Source organism: Salvelinus fontinalis, chromosome 26, assembly GCF_029448725.1.
Source record: "Salvelinus fontinalis isolate EN_2023a chromosome 26, ASM2944872v1, whole genome shotgun sequence".
Lineage (NCBI taxonomy): Eukaryota > Metazoa > Chordata > Actinopteri > Salmoniformes > Salmonidae > Salvelinus > Salvelinus fontinalis.
In genome coordinates, this window is record NC_074690.1 from 46,159,306 (window position 1) to 46,178,789 (window position 19,484).

At 43.0% G+C, this 19,484-nt stretch overlaps 1 protein-coding gene across 5 annotated transcripts in view; it reads left to right on the forward strand.

Moving 5' to 3' along the window:
• LOC129824453 (G protein-activated inward rectifier potassium channel 3-like) overlaps positions 1 to 10,646 on the forward strand; it is a 30,118-nt gene extending 19,472 nt beyond the window's left edge. For all 5 annotated transcript variants that reach the window (XM_055884137.1, XM_055884133.1, XM_055884134.1 and 2 more), the window contains exons 6-8: positions 7,779 to 7,976; positions 8,552 to 8,682; positions 9,246 to 10,646. In XM_055884137.1, coding sequence (XP_055740112.1) covers positions 7,779 to 7,976; positions 8,552 to 8,682; positions 9,246 to 9,422 — 506 coding nt within the window. In that variant the 3' untranslated portion in view covers positions 9,423 to 10,646. The remainder of the gene's footprint in view (positions 1 to 7,778; positions 7,977 to 8,551; positions 8,683 to 9,245) is intronic.
• The last annotated feature ends 8,838 nt before the right edge of the window (positions 10,647 to 19,484 follow it).

Here is a 19,484-nt window from a genome sequence, read left to right on the forward strand (position 1 = left end):
GAGAACGACAGGGTGTTGTCCAGGATCACGCCAAGGTTCTTAGCACTCTGGGAGGAGGACACAATGGAGTTGTCAACCGTGATGGCGAGATCATGGAACGGGCAGTCCTTCCCCGGGAGGAAGAGCAGCTCCGTCTTGCCGAGGTTCAGCTTGAGGTGGTGATCCGTCATCCACACTGATATGTCTGCCAGACATGCAGAGATGCGATTCACCACCTGGTTATCAGAGGGGGGAAAGGAGAAGATTAATTGTGTGTCGTCTGCATAGCAATGATAGGAGAGACCATGTGAGGATATGACAGAGCCAAGTGACTTGGTGTATAGCGAGAATAGGAGAGGGCCTAGAACAGAGCCCTGGGGGACACCAGTGGTGAGAGCACGTGGTGCGGAGACAGATTCTCGCCACGCCACCTGGTAGGAGCGACCTGTCAGGTAGGACGCAATCCAAGCGTGGGCCGCGCCGGAGATGCCCAGCTCGGAGAGGGTGGAGAGGAGGATCTGATGGTTCACAGTATCAAAGGCAGCCGATAGGTCTAGAAGGATGAGAGCAGAGGAGAGAGAGTTAGCTTTAGCAGTGCGGAGCGCCTCCGTGACACAGAGAAGAGCAGTCTCAGTTGAATGACTAGTCTTGAAACCTGACTGATTTGGATCAAGAAGGTCATTCTGAGAGAGATAGCAGGAGAGCTGGCCAAGGACGGCACGTTCAAGAGTTTTGGAGAGAAACGAAAGAAGGGATACTGGTCTGTAGTTGTTGACATCGGAGGGATCGAGTGTAGGTTTTTTCAGAAGGGGTGCAACTCTCGCTCTCTTGAAGACGGAAGGGACGTAGCCAGCGGTCAAGGATGAGTTGATGAGCGAGGTGAGGTAAGGGAGAAGGTCTTCGGAAATGGTCTGGAGAAGAGAGGAGGGGATAGGGTCAAGCGGGCAGGTTGTTGGGCGGCCGGCCGTCACAAGACGCGAGATTTCATCTGGAGAGAGAGGGGAGAAAGAGGTCAAAGCACAGGGTAGGGCAGTGTGAGCAGAACCAGCGGTGTCGTTTGACTTAGCAAACGAGGATCGGATGTCGTCGACCTTCTTTTCAAAATGGTTGACGAAGTCATCAGCAGAGAGGGAGGAGGGGGGAGGAGGATTCAGGAGGGAGGAGAAGGTGGCAAAGAGCTTCCTAGGGTTAGAGGCAGATGCTTGGAATTTAGAGTGGTAGAAATTGGCTTTAGCAGCAGAGACAGAAGAGGAGAATGTAGAGAGGAGGGAGTGAAAGGATGCCAGGTCCGCAGGGAGGCGAGTTTTCCTCCATTTCCGCTCGGCTGCACGGAGCCCTGTTCTGTTTATCCTGGGTCAAACGTTTTGGGTAGCTTCCACAAGCTTCCCACAATAAGTTGGGTGAATTTTGGCCCATTCCTCCTGACAGAGCTGGTGTAACTGAGTCAGGTTTGTAGGCCTCCTTGCTCGCACACGCTTTTTCACTTCTGCCCACAAATCTTCTATAGGATTGCGGTCAGGGCTTTGTGATGGCCACTTCAATACCTTGACTTTGTTGTCCTTAAGCCATTTTGCCACAACTTTGGAAGTATGCTTGGGATCATTGTTCATTTGGAAGACCCATTTGCGACCAAGCTTTAACTTCCTGACTGATGTCTTGAGGTGTTGCTTCAATATATCAACATAATTTTCCTACTTCATGATGCCATCTATTTTGTGAAGTGCACCAGTCCCTCCTGCAGCAAAGCAACCCCACAACATGATGCTGCCACCCCCGTGCTTTACGGTTGGGATGGTGTTTTCGGCTTGCAAGCCTCCCTCTTCTTCCTCCAAACATAATGATGGTCATTATGGCCAAACAGTTGTATTTTTGTTTCATCATACCAGAGGACATTTCTCCAAAAAGTACGATCTTTGTCCCCATGTGCAGTTGCAACCGTGGTCTGGCTCTTTTATGGTGGTTTTGGAGCAGTGGCTTCTTCCTTGCTGAGCGGCCTTTAGGGTTATGTCAATATAGGACTCGTTTTACTGTGGATATAGATACTTTTGTACCTGTTTCCTCCAGCATCTTCACAAGGTCCTTTGCTGTTGTTCTGGGATTGATTTGCACTTTTCGCACCAAAGTACGTTAATCTCTAGGAGACAGAACGTGTTTCCTTCCTGAGCGGTATGATAACTGCGTGGTCCCATGGTGTTTATACTTGTGTACTATTGTTTGTACAGATTAATGTGGTACCTTCAGGCGTTTGGAAATTGCTCACAAGGATGAACCAGACTTGTGGAGGGCTACAATTTTTTTTTCTGAGGTCTTGGCTGATTTCTTTAGATTTTCCCATGTCAAGCAAAGAGGCACTGAGTTTGAAAGTGGGCCTTGAAATACATCCACAGGTACACCTCCAATTGACTCAAATGATGTCAATTAGCCTATCAGAAGCTTCTAAAGCCATGACATCTTTTTCTGGAACTTTCCAAGCTGTTTAAAGGGACAGTCAACTTGGTGTATGTAAACTTCTGACCCACTGGAATTGTGATACTGTGAATTATAAGTGAAATCATCTGTCTGTAAACAATTGTTGGAAAAATTACTTGTGTCATGCACAAAGTAGATGTCCCAACCGACTTGCCAAAACTATAGTTCGTTAACAAGAAATTTGTGGAGTGGTTGAAAAACAAGTTTTAATGACTCCAACCTAAGTGTATGAAAACTTCCAACTTCAACTGTATCTCTCATGGTATGCAGGGAAAGGTCTTGAGTGTGGAGCGAGAGATTAAGTGATGCGATGTCCTCCTTTTGCTTAGAGGTCACTTTTTCCAACTTTCTCACCTGGGCTTTCTCATCATCCATTAAATCAGAGACTTCAAGGAGTTCCGCTGTTCTGTCATCCAACTTGGTCATTGTGTTCATTAACTGATCGTCTTTTATCTGCAGCTTTTGGAATTTAACATTATTGCTTTGAGTGGTTCCATTCAAACTGTTTGCAGGGCATCAAGTTGCTCGCCCCCGTTTTTAGCTAGCTCGTCAGATTAATCTAGTTTTGCGTGGACGTCATCGTATTTATTTTTGTCTAAAACAAGTTGTTCCTATAGAATATGGACTTGGTCAAGAGTTTTTTCACGTTCTTTGTCATAAGTGTTAGCCAGATCTTTCAATTGATCTGTTCTCAGACCTAGTTTCTCAGCTAGCAGCAGTTTGTCTTTGTCGGCTTTTATCGTCAACTTCCTGGTTCTCTTCACCTGTCCCTTCCCTAGGCGCCAGAGTAGCCTAGTGGTTAGAGCATTGGGCTAGTAATCGAAAGGTTGCAAGTTCCAATCCCCGAGCTGACAAGGTACAAATCTGTTGTTCTGCCCCTGAAACCCACTGTTTCTAGGCTGTCATTGAAAATAATAATTTGTTCTTAACTGACTTGTCTAGTTAAATGAAGGTAAAAAATTCCTGCTAATACCTCTGCTGGGCACTGAGGTATTGGACCACTCTTTATCTCTGCTGGTGGGCATAGTTTAGGGCTAAACTGGAGAGAACCTTCACAAGGCATGTGCCTGATGGTCTATTTTGGAGAGTGTCTGTTGCAATTTCTGCAGTTTTTCCGCTTATGGCATCGAAATCTGACATTTTCAGCCCCTCGGCATAGTTAGGATTTGTATCGCTGCTGGGGTCAGCGATCAATCTTTCCATGGCTGAGGGTTCACTTATTAGTGGGGGAATGGGGGGCAACCCATCTGATAGCTTGCTCATTGTTATGATTATCAGTTATTTCAATGTATGTAAAGTTTGGGTTTTGAGTTGGAAGCCGCAAACACGATTTAAATCAGTTTATAAACGTTCATCAATACTGGATCAGTAATGTGGGAGTTGGGCTATTAATGAACTTGCAAAAGCAAATTTGATTGATTAAATAATTTTAATGATAAATCAAACTTGTCTAGGCTCTTTGGGAATTCAACTTTAATTAACCTGAAAGCGTTGCTTTATCTAAGTTAATGTAGAAAGTGTAAAATGATATCATACCTGAATTATTTAAACAATTACTGGGGTCACTGATAGCACAAGCTCAATTGTAATGCATGTATTTATGTGTTGAAGGTCTCCGCTGGGTATATCTGATGGTCTGGTCTTTCGTCTTCAGGTGTAAGTCTCTGATTGTCCACAAGATGTCACAATGTCCTTTCTCTTGTTCGTCTGTTTCCTTGTACTCGTTCTGTGAGAGTGGGCTTCTTAGGACGCTAATCAGCCGTGCCGACACTTCCAGCTTGGGTAGGAGGGCTTTGTAGACATCTGATGATGTGAAGAGAATAACCGGTTGGTCCTTCTTGAATTCACCTTCTTAGATCCAGTAGCTACTCCAGCAGAAACTTGATTGTTCAGAAAAATAAATTGTCTTCAACCTCGTGTTGCATTTCGGGGTCACGACTGGTTGTAAACCTCAGCAGCATCGCGTGGTGAACTTAGCCTGATATGTAAATTCTTAACTCACATGTTTTATACCCCAGGGTAGGAAGGGCGTTCCCAGACACGCTCTCTGGGTTCCCTGGGGCATAGCTAGTTACGAGGCAAGGTATTATAAATTACTATGATCTCGTTTAGACAACTAAAATCACAGTCTTATTGTCACCAAAACATTATCTTTCATCTGGATATTTTCTACACAACATAAAGTATGTAAACATCACATACACATTATGAAAACTCTTCAAGTTAGAATGTTTTTGTTATAACGTCTTCATTTAACTTTTAATAACATAACAAAATCGACATTCATTTTCATATTCCATCTATCATTTTTACCACTATTTTGGCTAATGAAATATAACGTCCCAAAGTCCATTTATTGCATGTTACAGTTCTGAGGTAGATTCTCCATAAGGCCCAAACAGACATTCCAGTCCCAAACACTAAAGGACAAAGGATTCGTCTGCTGCTTTAAGATTTAAAATGGGCGTGAGGTATCATAACCCCCCCCAATAAATCCCTCTATACCTCTCCCCTCTGCAGGAGGGAGAGATATCTCTGTAGAACCGTGATCCGCTTTGTCATTATGGGGTATTTTGTGTAGATTGCTGAGTTTTTTTTAATTTATTTAATCCATTTTAGAATAAGGCTGTAACCTAACAAAATGTGAAAAAGTCAAGGGGTATGAATACTTTCTGAAGGCACTGATATATACTACCGGTCAAAAGTTTTAGAACACCTACTCATTCAAGGGTTTTTCTTTATTTTTACTATTTTCTACATTGTAGAATAATAATGATGCTAGGTTTGGATTTATGAACTTTAAATCCTTTTTAATCATTAGTTGTAATAGAGAAATGAGGGGTGCTAAAACCATTAACCTCTGGTGTAGCCCCTCGGCTATCTGTAGGAGGAAGGTATATGGTGAGGGCTATTAAGCTTGGAATGTATTGAGCGTAGGGAAAGCGATCACATGTGGCAGGCATTGATAAGGGGAGTGAGCCATGGATTAGTGAGATCAGGTCGAGATCAGGTCAGTTCACGTTAAGGGAGAAATAAAAGTTTATGGCCCGTATCACTTTGTGTCCTGCCGAGCAGTAAAGATAAAATGTTTGTTCAGATGTGTAGGAGGAGACAGCCTAGGAGAAAGGGTTAAATATCACTGCTTGTGTGAAAAGGTTCTTGTCTAATGCAGCTGTATTGATCCTCTGGGAAGAATAAACTTGGTTTAAGCTTTCATAGTGTCCATCGAGTTTTTACTCTGAGAATTAGAACCTAACAGTGAAGACATCAAAACTATGAAATAGCACATATGGAATCATATAGTAACCAAAAAAGTGTTAAACAAATCAAAATGCATTTTGAGATTCTTCAAATAGCCAAATAGCAGATTTGAATAGATTCTTCAAATAGCAACCCTTGATGACAGCTTCGCAAACTCTTGGCATTCTCTCAACCAGCTTCATGAGGAATGCTTTTCCAACAGTCTTGAAGGAGTTCCCACATACGCTGAGCACTTGTTGGCTGCTTTTCCTTCACTCTGCGGTCCAACTCATCCCAAACTCATCCCAAATGATCTCAATTTGGTGATTGTGGAGGCCAGGTCATCTGATGCAGCACTCCATCACTTTCCTTCTTGGTAAAAGCCTGGAGGTGTGTTTTGGGTCATTGTCCTGTTGAAAAACAAATTATAGTCCCACTAAGCGCAAACCAGATGGTATGGCTTATCGCTGCAGAATTCTGTGGTAGCCATGCTGTTTAAGTGTGCCTTGAAATTCTAAATAAATCACTGACAGTGTCACCAGCAAAGCACACCCACACCATCACATATCCTCCTTGTAATGGCTTCTAGGAGTAGTGGGTGGAGGAGTCAGGCGCAGAGAGCAAGGTAGTTCAAAACGTGGATCTTTATTCCAAGAACAGAGTAACGGTCACGCTAAACACAAGGGCGCATAAAATACCCAGTCCAACAAATAGGACGAAACTGTCCAGGAAAACGGAATCCACAATAATCCACACACCATGAACAGAAAAACAACCCTGCACAAAAGCCGGCGGGCCTACCGGGTTTAAATAGCCCAAAACAAAACCAAAACAAGAAACCGGTGATACTAATCAGACAAAACTAACTGAAACAGATAAGGGGATCGGTGGCAGCTAGTAGGCCGGAGACGACGACCGCCGAGCGCCGCCCGAGCAGGAAGAGGCACCATCTTCTGCGGGATTCGTGACACTCCTCTATGCGTCACGATGGGAACCACACATGCGGAGATCATTTGTTAACCTACTCTGCGTCTCACAGTGACATGGTGGTTGGAACCAAAAATCTCAAATTTGGACTCATCAGACCAAAGGACAGATTTCCACCGATCTAATGTCCTTTGCTCGTGTTTCTTGGCCCAAGCAAGTCTCTTCTTCTTATTGGTGTCCTTTTAGTAGTGGTTTCTTTGCAGAAAATCAACCATGAAGGCCAGATTCACGCAGTCTCCTCTGAACAGTTGATGTTGAGATGTGTCTGTTACTTGAACTCTGTGAAGCATTTATTTGGGCTGCAATCTGAGGTGCAGTTAACTCTAATGAACTTATCCACTGCAGCAGAAGTAACTCTTGGTCTTCCTTTCCTGTGTCGGTCCTCATGAGAGCCAGTTTCATCATAGCGGTTGATGGTTTTTGCGACTGCACTTAAAGAAACTTTCAAAGTTCTCGACATTTTCCGCATTGACTGACCTCCATGTCTTAAGATAATGATGGACTGTCATTTCTCTCTGCTTATTTGAGCTGTTCTTGCCATAATATGGACTTGGTATTTTACCAAATAGGGCTATCTTCTGTATACCACCCCTACCTTGTCACAACACAAATGATTGGCTCAAACGCATCAACAAGGAAAGAAATTCCACAAACTATCTTTTAACAAGGCACACCTGTTAATTTAAATGCATTCCAGGTGACTACCTCATGATTGAGCTGGTTGAGAGAATGCCAAGTGTGTGCAAAGCTATCATCAAGGCAAAGGGTGGCTACATTTGTGTTATTTCATAGTTTTGATGTCTTCACTATTTTTCTACAATGTAGAAAATAGTCAAATTGAATAAAAACCTTTGAATGAGTAGTTGTGTTCAAACTATTTACTGGTACAGTATATGCTCACTAAGGGCATATTTCCTGTGCACAGATTAATCCTAGTCCTGGACTGAAAAAACCTAGTCCCGAAGGTCTTATAACTCACTTCTCACCTGCTCTCTCGTGCTCCCCCTCTCCTCATCTCGCCCTGCCTCTCCATCTCTCCCCCTCCCCTTCATCCCTCTCCATCTCACCCCCTCTCGCCCTCTTCCTCCTCTCCCCCTCTCCAGGTGAGTTTATCCCTCTGGACCAGACAGACATCAGTGTCGGTTTTGAGACAGGGGACGACCGCCTGTTCCTGGTGTCTCCACTGGTCATCTCCCATGAGATTGACCACCGCTCGCCCTTCTGGGACATGTCTCAAGGCCAGCTGGAGAAAGACGACTTCGAAGTGGTCGTCATCCTGGAGGGAATGGTGGAGGCCACAGGTTAGTCCATGGCTGCGTCTCAAATGTCACCCTATTCTATATAGTGCACAACTTTTGACCAGGGCCCAAAGGCAGTAGGGCCGTCATCCTGGAAAGAATGGTGGAGGCCCTTGGTTAGTCAATATCCTGAATCCCAAATGGCAAACTATTAAAAAAACAAGTGTAAAAACCGCACACTAGAAAAGACAGGCAACCGACTTCACTTCATTTGTTTTTCATTTGCAGTGAATCAACGGACCACACATTTCGTGTACAGCTTCTTCAAGTTCACATACGCACACTATATTTATTCAGTTTGTATTCTATTTGAACTATGCCTCTGCCTGTTCTCATGATCTGTTATGAGACTGTTGTATAGTGTGGTGCACACACAGAGATCCTGCACACACACACACACACACAGTGAATTATATGATACCTATGGGTGCACCATGCTTTGAAAGTGGAAGTGACTTCACCGCCCACTGAGAAAAGATTTGCTTAGTCATCATAGTAGCTGAAGGTGAGCTGCCAAGGAAGGTTAATACAGTATGTGTTCTCACTATATGTGTGGGTGTGTGTGTTGGCACCCCCAGGTATGACGTGCCAGGCCCGGAGCTCTTACCTGGCAGATGAGGTCCAGTGGGGTCACAGGTTCAGCCCTATGATGTCACTGGCCGAAGGGTTCTTTGACATCGACTATGGCGCCTTCCATCAAACCTTTGAGGTAAGAACACACAACACTCCAGAAAGAGGAAAGGCTGAAAGCAGCCAGGGCCGCGGTGTGTTGGGGCTCCCGAGTGGTGCAGCGGTCTAAGGCACTGCATCTCAGTGCACGAGGCGTCACTACAGTCCCTGATTCGTATCCAAGCTGAATCACATATGGCCGTGATTGGGAGTTCCATAGGGCGGCGCACAATTGGCCCAGCGTCGTCCGGGTTTGGCCGGGATAGGCCATCATTGTTAATAAGAATTTGTTCTTAACTGACTTGCCTAGTTAAATAAAGGTTAGATAAATAAACACAAATAAATAAAAGTGTTAGCAATCACATGCTGGATGTTGCCGAGCGGTGGCGATTCAACATGCGGATATGAACAGCTGCTTTTAATCATGTACCTGGCTATGTGCATCACTACCACTACAACAAAACAACACAGTTGAACTGTTTACCCCTAATGGTGTGTTTCCTCTTTTACTCTTGTCGTGTCACAAATGATTTTACCCGGATTTTGAAAGTCTTCTTTCAAGTTGTGTCTGATAACTGCAGCTCATATCTATTTTTCCCTTAGGTGGGCACTCCCTCCTGCTCAGCGCACGAACTCTCATTGACGGCAGCCCGATTGGAGGCTCATCTGTATTGGTCAATCTCCAGTAAACTGGATGAAGAGAAATGGGAGGGATCTTCTCTGACCAACCAATCAGGAAAGCAGCTAGACAATGGGAAAGGAGGGGTCGTTGATCACTAGAATACAAGAGCAGTCAGGACCAGGAGAGTTGAATGGTTGTGTCACCACCGACCAGTCAGAATCAGAGGCCTAAAGTAGATCTGATAGAGTTCCAAAATGGCACCCTATCCCCTATACAGTGCACTACTTTTGACCAAAGCCCTGTACTATATAGGGAATAGGCTGCCATTTGGGACATACTTTCAATCAATGTCATGACAGGAGGACCCACAACTACAGTACTGTAAATTACTTTTAGCTAATGTATAGTATACAGCCATAGAACATTTGTTCCCAAGGGAGAGATGGGTGGTTTAAAAAGGCTCATTGCTACTTCATTGCTTTATTTAATAACACTGACTAGAAATGACAAATTATATCAATTACATTTTGTCTTTATGATATTTCATTCTTACCACGAGCGTCTGTGCTATACTAGAATTATATTCAATCTTCTATTGTTATTGCTCTAATCACCTCTGGCAACATACATGATATTAATTAATACACTGTTATTTCAACGAATGAAGTATTGACAATTCTTTGTCAGGAAAGAGGATGTTCAGCCAGGTAAGATACTGAAATGTTCAGAGACATAGAAAGAGCAGCTTGTTTTGGAACACTCCGGAACGTTCAGAGACAGAAAGAGAAGCATGTCGTGTTGGCTGAATGGGAGAGTCAATGTTTAAAAAGGAAATCTCTATTACAGATAATGGTTGATTGTGATAGAAGAGACCATGTATGTTTTTCACTTTAACGTGTATAGAGGATATAAAGGAATAGATTGAAATGGTATCTCTACATCTGTATCTAAAAACCAAAACAAGGATTGTTTTAAAAGATATATAGAAGTGTACATTAAGAATGGATGACATTAAAACAACCTCTGTTTTGTGACTCATTTAGATGTAAAATCATTTCTGTGTTCACTTAAAATGTTCACATCACAAGTACTGTAGCTTATCACTGACCCCATCCCAATAGGGTGAGTAGTGGAAGTATTCATCCTACAAGCTTTGAGATAAAACCAAGCATTTGCTCTCTTGGGAATGTTTCCGTGCGCTTTCACATAGAATATAAGTAGCACAATGAAATATCTTCTTTCGATAGCCTCATAGGATGTAAACACACCAATGTCCTGCTCAGCTCAGCCCAAACTCCTGCTTCTGCTGCTGTGTACATATGTGAGCGTTTTTAATATTGAATTCTATAAGAATTAATAAACTGTATTCCACACAAACTTTATTCATCTTTGCCCCTCACTTTTATCAATGTGGTCTTTGTTGTACTTTTTCCACTGTTAATCCTTTGGGGTATACCGTTTCACTGAACAATTTCACTTCGGTCAATCCATTTGTCCAACAATTTGTTTTGTGTGAGACAATCTGGGTTAGAGTCTATTGACAATACTTGACAAATCAGAAGTTGCCAGTTCACTCAATGTGGCACAGCATCTGTGAGAAGAGACTAGTGCACCAGTTCACCAATCCCTAGGATGAAATCCCTATCTTGTCCTCACGATGGAACTGAAGAGCTCAGGCCTGTTGGCTGGCACAATGAGGGGTCCCCGCTGTTTCCTAGGCAACAGGGTCATGCTCAGGGAGAAGGTCATCACTAGTTACCACAGCTTTATGGCAAAACCCCACCTATTTGTTACAATTTCTATTCTTAAAATATGATTTGAAAACTAACCCTAACTACACTGCTAACCTTATGACTAACCTTAAATTAAGTCCAAAAAGTTCATTTTTGTTTTCATCCATTTTTATGATATAGCCATTTTTGACATTGTGGCTGTAGTAGCAAGTGACAACCCAGTGAGAGAGAAGAACATGGGAGAGGAGAGTGTAAGAAATTGTATTAGATATTGGTAACTTGTTTTAACAACTTCTCAACATTAGCTATAGTTGACACAACATACACACCCCCTCTTTCTCTTGGACATATGCTGGACACATTGGACATATACACGACACCCACAACTCCCCTCCCCCATGACAATCACACAGACACACCCAACCCATGGTTGGACCTCAGGACAAAGAACTCTCAGGAACCAATGGAACGTGGACACCAGGCCTGATCAGGACTACCCAAGACCCAGATCGACCAATCGGAAGGCAGGACTCGCAGATCTACCTACTTTGCTTGTTGTCTATATAGTACTGTACAATTCTGGAAACTGGCCTCTTTCCCGGACGATTCACTAGGAGTCAGACAGAAAGAGCCTTGCTGCAAGATTTTACTAAGATATCTTTACATGTGATTAAACGGCCTTATTATAAAATTATCCACCTCGTCCTATTGTCTCCTCTTGTTCTCCTGTCAACAGTAAACGTTTTACTAACAAGAGGATGAATTCTGAGGACCAGAGTCAAATGAATTCTGAGGACCAGAGTCAAATGAATTCTGAGGACCAGAGGGTCAAAGAGAGGTGTGCTGAATTACCAAGAATTCCTAAGCACTCCTGTATATCTGAAAATAATACGTTTTAAAAATATGGTATTTGCTTCACCTCGTGGATTTCACCTATCCTGTCATTTCAGATCTGAGTACGAGTGCCAGTCTGACATGTTCTGTTGTTGTTTTACTCATATAATTAGAACGTAATAGTATCGTTCTATGGTTCTCGCCATTCCCACTCGTCTGAAAGGAGATGACGTCGTCACGGTCTCCATGGAAAAAAGCCGCGCAACTGTCTCCCAGGAAACAGCAGTACGACCAACACATTCCCCGTTTTTGGGACTGGCACATCATGCTGTCGCTGTGAACGTATTTTGTTAAGACAAAGTTGATTCGCCTATTTTAGGTACACTGAAATATATTAGCCATTAAGTTTAGCTTGATAATGTAAGTATCCAGCGATATTGTTTGTTGCAACATGCTAGCAGTAACTGACTTTGCCAGGGAGACTTTTTTTTTATTTTTTATTTTATTTTACCATTATTTTACCAGGTAAGTTGACTGAGAACACTTTCTCATTTGCAGCAACGACCTGGGGAATAGTTACAGGGGAGAGGAGGGGGATGAATGAGCCAATTGTAAACTGGGGATTATTAGGTGACCGTGATGGTTTGAGGGCCAGATTGGGAATTTAGCCAGGACACCGGGGTTAACACCCCTACTCTTACGATAAGTGCCATGGGATCTTTAATGACCTCAGAGAGTCAGGACACCCGTTTAACGTCCCATCCGAAAGACGGCACCCTACACACAGGGCAGTGTCCCCAATCACTGCCCTGGGGCATTGGGATATTTTATTAGACCAGAGGAAAGAGTGCCTCCTACTGGCCCTCCAATACCACTTCCAGCAGCATCTGGTCTCCCATCCAGGGACTGACCAGGACCAACCCTGCTTAGCTTCAGAAGCAAGCCAGCAGTGGTACGTGAATTATTTCACAAATGGGGGGGGGCGGGGGGGGTCATCATTCCAGAATCTACAAGACCTCTCTACCCTCTTATCCACGCAGGACGAGGATTATGAAGATGATTGTAAGGTAAGGCATTGCTAACGTTCATCATTGAGATAAGCTGCCAAAACCATAGAGATCCTATTCAATTACTAGAGGGGCTATGTCATAAACCATAAAAGTTCCAGAATGCGGGGAATATAGAAGCCATTGTGGTCTGGGAGAAATTCAAAACCAGTTTAATTTTGGAATTAATGGCAGTAGAGGCATAGGTGATGCATTTCCTGATTTTACTTATGCAGGAAAATAAAAGTAAGGCATGTGTTATATCAGTAATTGTGTAATAGAAATATTGTCAATATAATAACAAAAATATTATAATATTGTCATATCCTTATACAGTTAAATAGGTTTTATGCCAGTTGTCTGTATAAATAGCATCTAAAATCTATGTGAACAGACCATACATTTCTCAATGATTGTTTTATTGGAGAGCTGTGAGTGTTATTAGGCTGCATATCAGTACTTGTTGCATTTTATTTTTTATTTACCGTTATTTTACCAGGTAAATTGACTGAGAACACATTCTCATTTGCAGCAACGACCTGGGGAATAGTTACAGGGGAGAGGAGGGGGATGAATGAGCCAATTGTAAACTGGGGATTATTAGGTGACCATGATGGTTTGAGGGCCAGATTGGGAATTTAGCCAGGACACCGGGGTTAACACCCCTACTCTTACGATAAGTGCCATGGGATTTTTAATGACCTCAGAGAGTCAGGACACCCGTTTAACGTCCCATCCGAAAGACGGCACCCTACACAGGGCAGTGTCCCCAATCACTGCCCTGGGGCATTGGGATATTTTTTAGACCAGAGGAAAGAGTGCCTCCTACTGGCCCTCCAACACCACTTCCAGCAGCATCTGGCCTCCCATCCAGGGACTGACCAGGACCAACCCTGCTTAGCTTCAGAAGCAAGCCAGTAGTGGTATGCAGGGTGGTATGCTGCTTACAATTTAAGTCAAATCAAAACGTATTTGTCACATACACATGGTTAGCAGATGTTAATGCAAGTGTTGCAACATGGTTGTGCTTCTAGTTCCAACAGTGCAGTAATATCTAACAATTCCCTAACAACTACCTAATGCACACAAATCTAAAAGGGTGAATGAGAATATATACATGTACGTATATGGATGAGTGATGGCCGAGCGGCATAGGCAAGGTGCAATAGATGGTATAAAATACAGAATATACATGTGATAAGAGTAATGTAAGATATGTAAACATTATTAAAGTGGCATTATTTAGAGTGCATTGTATAAGTGACTAGTGATCCATTTATTAAAGTGGCCAGTGATTGGGTCTCAATGTAGGCAGCAGCCTCTCTGAGTTAGTGATTGCTGTTTAGCAGTCTGATGGCCTATCACTGATTTCAGCCATTGTTTGAATGAAACAACATTCAAACAGCATTGTTTGAATGAAATGTTGGCATATTGGCAGTTAATTTGAAACATCTACGGAATGGCTGGCTAGCTAGCTAACAAACATACAGTGCAGATTCATTCTTCAAATTCATTGTTTTACACAGTATTTTATCACAGCACTTACAAACAATGGTTGACCAACTTACCAAAATGGCTTATATCAGGGCAATAACAACCTCTTAAGTGACAAAAAGGCACCCCATTCCTTATGGGCACTACTTTTGACTGGGACCCATAGGGCTCTGGTCAAAAGTAGTCCACTACATAGAGACTAGGGTGCCATTTTGGAGGTATAACAGACTATGCAAAGAAGGACAGTAATGCCATCTGGAATGAGGAGGTGACAGAGGGATGACAGATTGATGACCTCACAGAACAGCCGGCCACAGCCTAAGTATGTACATCCCAAATGGCATCCTATTCCCTACATAATGCATTGCTTTTGACTAGAGCCCTATAGGCCCTCGTCAAAAGTAGTGCACTATATAGAGAATAAGGTGCCATTTGAGACAGAGACAAGTTTGCAGTCGTCAAGAAAAATAAAACAACATTCAAGACAAGACAGTTACCACGTCTCACTGATCATTGTGTTTGTTGTTGGCTTGCTTGTGTACACTTTCTGTGTGTGTGTGGCAAAGGGTGGCTACTTTGAAAAATCTCAAAAATAATTTAATTTGTTTAAAACTTTTTTGGTTACTACATGATTCCATATGTGTTATTTCATAGTTTTGATGTCTTTAATGCAGGGAAACTTACATCAGTTTTACCTCATTTCTACCAGCATGTTAAATGTGCAACCAGAGGGGAAAAAAACTTTAGACCACATCTATTCCACACACAGAGACATGTACAAAGCTCTCCCACAATTTGGCAAATCTGACCATAATTCTATCCTGATTCCTGCTTACAAGCAAAAACTAAAGCAGGATGCCCCAGTGACTTGGTCAATAAAAAGTGTTCAGATGAAGCAGATCCTAAACTACAGGACTGTTTTGCCAGCACAGACTGGAATATGTTCCGGGATTCTTTGGATGGCATTGAGGAGTACACCACATCAGTCACTGGCTTCATCAATAAGAGCATCGTTGACGTCGTCCCCACAGTGACCATACGTACAGTTGAAGTCGGAAGTTTGCATACACTTAAGTTGGAGTCATTAAAACTCGTTTTTCAACCACTCCATAAATTTCTTGTTAACAAACTATAGTTTTGGCAAGTCGGTTGGGACATCTACTTTGTGCATGACACAAGTAATTTTTCCAACAATTGTTTACGGACAGATTATTTCACTTATAATTCACAGTATCACAATTCAAGTGGGTCAGAAGTTTACATACACTAAGTTGACTGTGCCTTTAAACAGTTTGGAAAATTCCAGAAAATGACGTCATGGCTTTAGAAGCTTCTGATAGGCTAATTGACATAATTTGAGTCAATTGGAGGTGTACCTGTGGATGTATTTCAAGGCCTACCTTCAAACTCAGTGCATATTTGCTTGACATCATGGGAAAATCAAAAGAAATCAGCCCCAAAAATTGTAGACCTCCACAAGTCTGGTTCATCCTTGTGAGCAATTTCCAAACGCCTGAAGGTACCACGTTCATCTGTATAAACAATAGTACGCAAGTATAAACACCATGGGACCACGCAGCCATCATACCGGTCAGGAAAGAGACGCGTTCTGTCTCCTAGAGATGAACGCACTTTGGTGCGAAAAGTGCAACTCAATCCCAGAACAACAGCAAAGGACCTTGTGAAGATGCTGGAGGAAACAAGTACAAAAGTATCTATATCCACAGCAAAACGAGTCCTATATGGACAACCTGAAAGGCCGCACAGCAAGGAAGAAGCCACTGCTCCAAAACTGCAATAAAAAAGCCAGACTACGGTTTGCAACTGCACATGGGGACAAAGATCATACTTTTTGGAGAAATGTCCTCTGGTCTGATGAAACAAAAACAGAACTGGTTGGCCATAATGACCATCGTTATGTTTGGAGGAAAAAGGGGGAGGCTTGCATGCCGAAGAACACCATCCCAACCATGAAGGACAGGGGTGGCAGTATCATGTTGTGGGGGTGCTTTGCTGCAGGAGGGACTGGTGCACTTCACAAAATAGATGGCATCATGAGGACGGAAAATTATGTGGATATATTGAAGCAACATCTCAAGACATCAGTCAGGAAGTTAAAGCTTGGTCGCAAATGGGTCTTCCAAATGGACAATGATCCCAAGCATACTTCCAAAGTTGTGGCAAAATGGCTTAAGGACAACAAAGTCAAGGTATTGGAGTGGCCATCACAAAGCCCTGACCTCAATCCTATAGAAAATTTGTGGGCAGAACTGAAAAAGCGTGTGTGAGCAAGGAGGCCTACAAACCTGACTCAGTTACACCAGCTCTGTCAGGAGAAATGGGCCAAAATTCACCCAACTTATTGTGGGAAGCTTGTGGAAGGCTACCCGAAACGTTTGACCCAAGTTAAACAATTTAAAGGCAATGCTACCAAATACTAATTGAGTGTATGTAAACTTCTGACCCACTGGGGATATGATGAAAGAAATAAAAGCTGAAATAAATAATTCTCTCTACTATTATTCTGACATTTCACATTCTTAAAATAAAGTTGAGATCCTAACTAACCCAAGACAGGGAATTTTTAATTGGATTAAATGTCAGGATTAGTGAAAAACTGAGTTTAAATGTATTTGGCTAAGGTGTATGTACATACCCAAACCAGAAGCCATGGATTACAGGCAACATCCGCACTAAGCTAAAGGGTAGAGTTGTCGCTTTCAAGGAGCGGAACTCTAACCCGGAAGCTTATAAGAAATCCCGCTATGCCTTCCGACGAAACATCAAACAGACAAAGCATCAAAACAGGACTAACACTGAATCGTACTACACCGGCTCCGATGCTCGTTGGATGTGGCAGGGCTTGCAAACTATTACAGACTACAAAGGGAAGCACAGCCACGAGCTGCCCAGTGACACGAGCCTACCAGATGAGCTAAATGACTTCTATGCTCGCTTCGAGGAAAGTAACACTGAAACATGCATGAGGGCATCAGCTGTTACGGACGACTGTGTGATCACGCTCTCTGTTGCCGATGTGAGTAACACCTTTAAACAGGTCAACATTCTCAAGGCTGCAGGGTCAGACGGATTACCAGGACATGTATTCCGAGCATGCGCTGACCAACTGGCAAGTGTCTTCACTGGCATTTTCAACCTATCCCTGACTGAGTCTGTAATACCAACATGTTTCAAGTAGACCACCATAGTCAAAAGGTTGTACAGCTGCACCATCGAGAGCATCCTGACTTGTTGCATCACTGCCTGGTATGGCAACTGCTCGGCCTCCGAACGCAAGGTACTACAGAGGGTAGTACGTACGGCCCAGTACATCACTGGGGCCAAGCGTCCTGCCATCCAGGACCTCTATACCAGGCGGTGTCAGAGGAAGGCCCTAAAAATTGTCAAAGACTCTAGCCACCCTAGTCATAGACTCTTCTCTCTGCTACCGAACGGCAAGCGGTACCGGAGTGCCTAAGTCTAGGTCCAAGAGGCTTCTAAATAGCTTCTACTCCCAAGCCATAAGACTCCTGAACAGCAAATCAAAGGGCTACCCAGACCCCTCTTTTATGCTTCTGCTACTTTCTGTTTATTATCTATGCATAGTCACTTTAACTCTACCTAAGTGTACATATTACCTCAATTACCTCGACTAATCGGTGCACCGCACATTGATTCTGTAACGGTACCCCCTGTATATAGCCTCGCTATTGTTATTTTACTGCTGCTGTTTAATTATTTGTTACTTTTATTTTCTATTTTTTACTTATCTATTTTTTTTTTTTACTTAACACATATTTTTCTTAAAACTGCATTGTTGGTTAAGGGCTTGTAAGTAAGCATTTCACTGTAAGGTCCACACATGTTGTATTCAGAGCATGTGACAAATAACATTTGATTTGATTCACTATTATTCTACAATGTAGAAAATAGTAAAAAATAAAGAAAAACCCTTGAATGAGTAGATGTGTCCAAACTTTTGACTAGTACTGTATATTAACTTTTTCCCCATCCTCAGGTGAAAATCCAACTGCCAGACACCAAAGCAACAGATATAGTCCTGGATGGATGTGAAGGAGAAAGTCCTTGTTCTGCGAACACCATACTTCTAAGTTGCTTGCCTGTCATCGTTCTGCAAAGAGTTCCAGGATATCAATCCACAGCCAGAAAACTCTTTGCCACGATTTGCTGACCTCCTCTCATGCTCCTTTTTTCTTCATAAGGAGAGAAGTGTTTTATATCTATCTAAAACATCTGTCATCTCAGCCATGACTGAAAATCCCCTCTTTTCCTCTCCTTTTGTCCAGATGAGCAGGTCCGAGGTGTAGGCTTCAAACCGGTAGCTGCTTAGCGGCAGAGTGGTTCAATTCCACCCTTCGGGCGTAAATTCTAAGCGCTCAAATGTATAGACTTTGATCCCCTTATAATATGCATAGGAATTCGCTCATAGATGTCCTACGCTAAAACAACAAAAACATTTGTAATAGTGCTCTTGGAAATAAATAGCTACTCTTGTTGAAACTACACGTCTGCTCTTGTTGTTTCGTTTGAAAGTTTTGGGCTCCCGAGTGGCGCAGCGGTCTAAAGCACTGTATCTCAGTGCTAGAGGTATCACTACAGACCCTGGTTCGATTCCAGGCGGTATCACAACTAGCCGTTATTGGGAGTCCCACTGGGCACAATTGGCCCAGCGTGGTCCGGGTTGTGGTTTGGCAGGGTTAGCCGTCGTTGTCAATAACAATTTGTTCTTTACCGACTTGCCTGGTTAAATAAAAATACAAAATGTTCTGTCTGACTGTCTGTTTGACACAAACAAACCATTTCTCTGTCTCACTCTCTTTTCCCCTCCCAACTCATTAAATCCTTTCTTCACCCTTCGACAGTAAACTGGGCATACAACTTCCGCACCCAGTACACAGGCAGGAGGGAAAAGCCCTGTTCTACAGTGAAAGACAGGGGCTGGAGGTCACTCTGCCCATGAACCGCTTCATGGATCAAAGCAACCTGCAATGAATGACCCAGCAAGTTATGGTGAAATACCCAATATTATACAAACTGCACTACCACACGTGTTCTGCATTTCCAACAAAGGACTTTGCACCTGTGCTTGGCC